The sequence below is a fragment of the Lolium rigidum genome, chromosome 4 (assembly GCF_022539505.1).
Source record: "Lolium rigidum isolate FL_2022 chromosome 4, APGP_CSIRO_Lrig_0.1, whole genome shotgun sequence".
NCBI classification, from domain to species: Eukaryota; Viridiplantae; Streptophyta; class Magnoliopsida; order Poales; family Poaceae; genus Lolium; species Lolium rigidum.
The window spans coordinates 26,071,396-26,075,946 of record NC_061511.1 but is presented as its reverse complement, the minus strand read 5'-3'; the positions used below and the strand labels follow the sequence as shown (position 1 = coordinate 26,075,946).

General features: G+C 41.8%; 1 protein-coding gene across 1 annotated transcript; it reads left to right on the top strand.

The window, feature by feature from the left end:
• LOC124646782 lies at positions 1-4,240 on the top strand. Its single transcript, XM_047186843.1, has 6 exons — positions 1-155; positions 238-306; positions 397-462; positions 574-657; positions 744-1,101; positions 4,044-4,240. Exons 1-6 carry the CDS (start codon positions 12-14, stop codon positions 4,238-4,240), a joined length of 918 nt encoding a protein of 305 aa, XP_047042799.1. The 5' UTR covers positions 1-11.
• Positions 4,241-4,551: the final 311 nt, after the last annotated feature.

Sequence of the window (4,551 nt, the reverse complement as noted above, 5' to 3'; positions counted from 1 at the left end):
TTGAACAGGCGATGGACGTTTCAGATTTGAGTGCAAGTTCAATGGAGTACGAAAGCGGAAATACAGATGAAGAGGAATTCAATATTTCGTCTGCCAACTATAATGCACCTCGTGAAGATGAACAAAGTTTGGGAGACGATGATGTCGACGAAAGTGTGAGTGAAACGGAAGTACTAGTTTTATTTAGTACTTGCATGTAAGTAGTTAAATACTGATTGTGCATATTTTTGCTAATAGATGGATGCAGATGGTGTTGATGTAGAAGATGATAATGTAGAGCAAGAAGAAGATGTTGACACTGATAATGTGAGTTTGTAGTAATAATTGTGTGATTGCATAAAACTATGGAATGTCTGCTAATGTGAATTGATGTTGACATGGTTTAAAATGAATTAGATTCAGAGTGATGTTCTGGAGGAGGCAACTGATGACGAGAGATTGGACTGTGGTTTTGTTGATGAGGTATGCATTTTAATTTTATTAGGTGATATGTATGTTTAATTTATATTTAATAACTGAACAATGCATTTTATATAGTGGTGACATGGCCGTTAATATTTCTTGTTTGGTCAGGTCTTAGTTGGCGATAATTCTTCTTACGACTATTACGGTGATTCAGACTTGGAGACTATAGAAGAACCTGTTAGAAGAAGACATGTAAGATTTATGAATTTATTCGTTGTATGACTCGCGGCCATGGCGTTAAAAAAATTGTTTTAAATGTTATCCAATTGTGCATGCAGGTGAAATCAGTTGGTAAGAAAAAGAATGGATCGGAGGATGAAGATGAGAGTGATACAGAAGAAAAGAGAAAGTTTTACTGGGAAGTAATGGAGAAGACCTTTGTGTCTGAGGCAGCTGCATATACTTTTTATAATGGATATGCTCGACAAGAGGGATTCAGTGTAAGAAAGTTCAAGTTCAAAGAGACTAAGGGTGCTAACAAAATAGTTCGCGGAAGGCGGTTTGTGTGTTCTCGGGAAGGAAAACGTAACAGCAAGTTTCTGACTATGGACAACCGCACTCGTAGGTTGAGACCTTTGTCACGTTGCAATTGTAAAGCGGAGTTGGATGTGAAGCTTGATAGAGGTTCGGGGTTTGGCGAGTTGCAAAATTTGTTTACAAGCACGGTCATAAGTGTGCGGAACCGAGCGAGAGCCCATTTTTATGGTCACATAGGAGGATAAAAGATTTCCAGAAAGCGGAGATATTAGCATTGGCAGCAGCTGGGGTTAGGAAGCATGTGATCATGGATACCTTCCTCAGCAAGTATGGTCGGTACACCACTGTTGGGTTTACGAGGAAGGACTTGTACAACATGTGCTGCAGGGAGAAGAGAAAGTTACTTGCAGGTGGTGATGCTAGCTCAGCCATTGCCATGATGGAGAACCGGAGGAAGAAGTTTGCTGATTTTTTTTTTTTGAGTATGACGTTGATAGTAAAGGTCGTTTGAAAAGCTTGTTCTGGTGTGATGCTCAGTCCCGGCAGGATTACAATGATTATGGAGACGTACTTGTGTTCGATAGTACATATAAGATGAACCGATATGGTATGCCATTTGTTCCGTTTGTTGGAATTAACAATCACCGGAGGACGACAGTTTTTGCGTGTGCCATCTTATCGGATGAGAAGGAAAGCACGTATGTATGGTTACTCGAAGACTTTTTTGAAAGCTATGTTGCAGCAGAAACCCAAGTCAATAATCACCGATGCCGATAGTGCGATGATTAGAGCTATTCGAAGTGTGTTTCCGGAGCGGTCGCACCGTATTTGTTCATGGCACATTGAAAAGAACATGGCTCGGCACCTAAGTTTCAAGTCGTTGAGTGAGTTTCGGGCTCCGTTGTATTACACGACCACACCGGATATATTCGAGGAAAGATGGCACGCTTTTATCCGGAAATGGCAGACGGAGAAAACACGGACGTGGCTGAAAAGAATGTACAAGAAGAGGAGATTATGGGCAGCGGCGTACCTATCTGAGGGGTTCTGGCTTGGTATGAAAAGCAATCAGCGAAGTGAAAGTCTTAACTCATGTCTTCACCTACACCTAGACTACGGTATGACACTAGTGGATTTGATTTTGCACTACGAGAATGCTATAGTGCGCATTAGAGAGACGGAGGCAAAAGATGACTGCATCAGTTCACAGACATCACCTGTACCAGTAACCAATTTGAGGAGAATTTGATTGGGGTTTTCCCGTAGCGGAGGAGCGACAAAGATTTACGGAGTTGAATGTGTTACAAGCTGAAGCATTGCAAGTTGCATACAAAGATCCACTGTTGTTCGAGCGGACCAAGGCATTTTATGCTGACATTATTTCAAACAAGATGGAGTATGATAATGTACCCAACCGTCCCACAAACTCGCTGAATACTAATGTAAATGAATTGGGTGACCCTGCTCAAGTTGCTCCTCGAGGTGCGCCTAAGAAACGAAAGCGTAGAGATGATGGACAAGGACCCGTGACAATGAATGGAAGGCCATTATCGTATGACGAGCGGGGTAGGGGGATTCGATGTACCAGATGCAAAAAGGCCGGACACACCAAACGTAGCTTGAAGTGTGACCTCAATCCTAGGTGAGTATAAATTTTTCGTGGCGATCAAATATTTATGCATCATTTTATACTTTAGTTATTTACTTTATCATCTCGTATTGTTAATTGCAGGCATGTTGCGCATATGTTAGGAGGTCAGGATGATGAATGACTTATTTTGATGGACGAACTTGGCACGACATTATGAAGATTCAGTTGGCATGCCGATATGTTTTATGTAGTCATTGGCTATATGAAGCTGTAGTCATTGCTCATTATGTGTTGTATTTGAATATTTTTGATGATACTGATATTTTGATGGTGCTATTACTACATTATTTGATGCTGATGATATTTCACAATTTTGATGCATACAAAATGTTGGCAGACCATGGTTTTAAAGTTATGTTATTTAAAGATCTGTTATATGAAGGTGGAGTTGGAATGGTGACATGGGTTTTAAAGGAGATAATTACAAAAACCCACGGCAATTGCGGCTAGTGTTTAAAAACAGCAACGCCTTTCATATTTTTGACAGAAAACCTACAGTTTGATCTAACAGCGTGACAGATACCCACCAATTCGCGAAATGAGCTCGGTTTAGCGGTTTAAGCATCAAACTGACAGGTGGGGTCCGTAGTCAAGCTGACGTGGCAACGGAGATAGGTCAAAACGACCCGGCCGGCCCGTTCGTTGGGGTCGTTCTGTTCTTTTCTCCCCTTCTCCCGTCCGCCGCCGTCGCACGTCCGCCGCCGCAGGAACGCCGCCGCCATGCCGTCGTGGAACGACGGTGAGAGCAGCAGCCAAGACAGTCTGCTCTCTGAGTTCGCACATGGAGCCGATCTGAGTCCAACGTCTCGGGTACGTGTTGAGCTAGGGTTAGGGTTTGGTAAAATTTGGGAATTAGTTGATTTACTCGTTGTATTCGATGGTTGCATTTTATCTTGTGATTTAGGTCCCGGAGACCATGTATGACCCGGATTACGCCGGTGTTCATGTTGGTCCGGAGCGCTGCCACCATCACTTGCCGTGCCACAAGTATGTGGCATTCGAGGGGACGAACACGGGCCGGAGGTTCTTGGGCTGTGGATGCAATGTAGGAACATCTCTTCAATATCTTGTGCATTTACAAATCCTTGTGCATTTAGAAAATGTTGTGACAGTTCTTGTGTTGTGCATGGATGTAGCAATAGAAAACCTTGTGTCATATTTAGCACCATATTTTTGAGCCACATTGTTTCATGAACACTTGTACTAAATTTTGGAATAAAAATAATTATCAGGAAAATATTTGTGAGACAGTATTTTGGGTGGATCACGAGTGGCCACAATCTCTCAAACATGCATTGCTCCAGTTGTGGCATTCATTTGAGGAGGAAAAGGAAACCAGAATCTCTGGTAATGTAGAGTATGCTACCGCCAATTACCAGCTAGTGCTTGAGAAGAGGGAGTTGGAAAAGAAAAACCTTGAACTGCATAAACAACTTGGTAACTCGAGTAGTGATCAAGAAGCAATGGTTCCAAAATCTGCTGCTCGAACTTGAGAAGGTTATGAAGGAGAAGGCAGAGCTGCAGATTGCCACTCTAAAGGAGGAGAAGAAGAAGCTGGAGTATTACGTTGCAGATCTCTTCAATATTAGAGATAGAAACCTGAAGAAGATGAAGGCCATACAAGAGATTTGTGCAAGTTGGGAGTGAAGCATGCCAGTATGTTGATGTAATAAATGTAGTAGATGTTCTATCTCTGATATTTGTGTAACTGAACCAAGTACTATGTATATGTTGTATCACTGTGTGGAGAGATCTACTGTGTGGACCAAGTACTAAGTGTTGTTCTATGAAATAACTGTTGTGTTGGTTACTCCTTATGAAATGCATGGTTTAGTAGCTACATTGTTTGCCAATTTGTTATAATGGATTGAATATGTAGCAGTATGTACATTACAAAGGTAGTGTGTCAAAAATATGAAAGATGGTGGTTTTTTGAAACCGTAGCCACAATTGAGGTG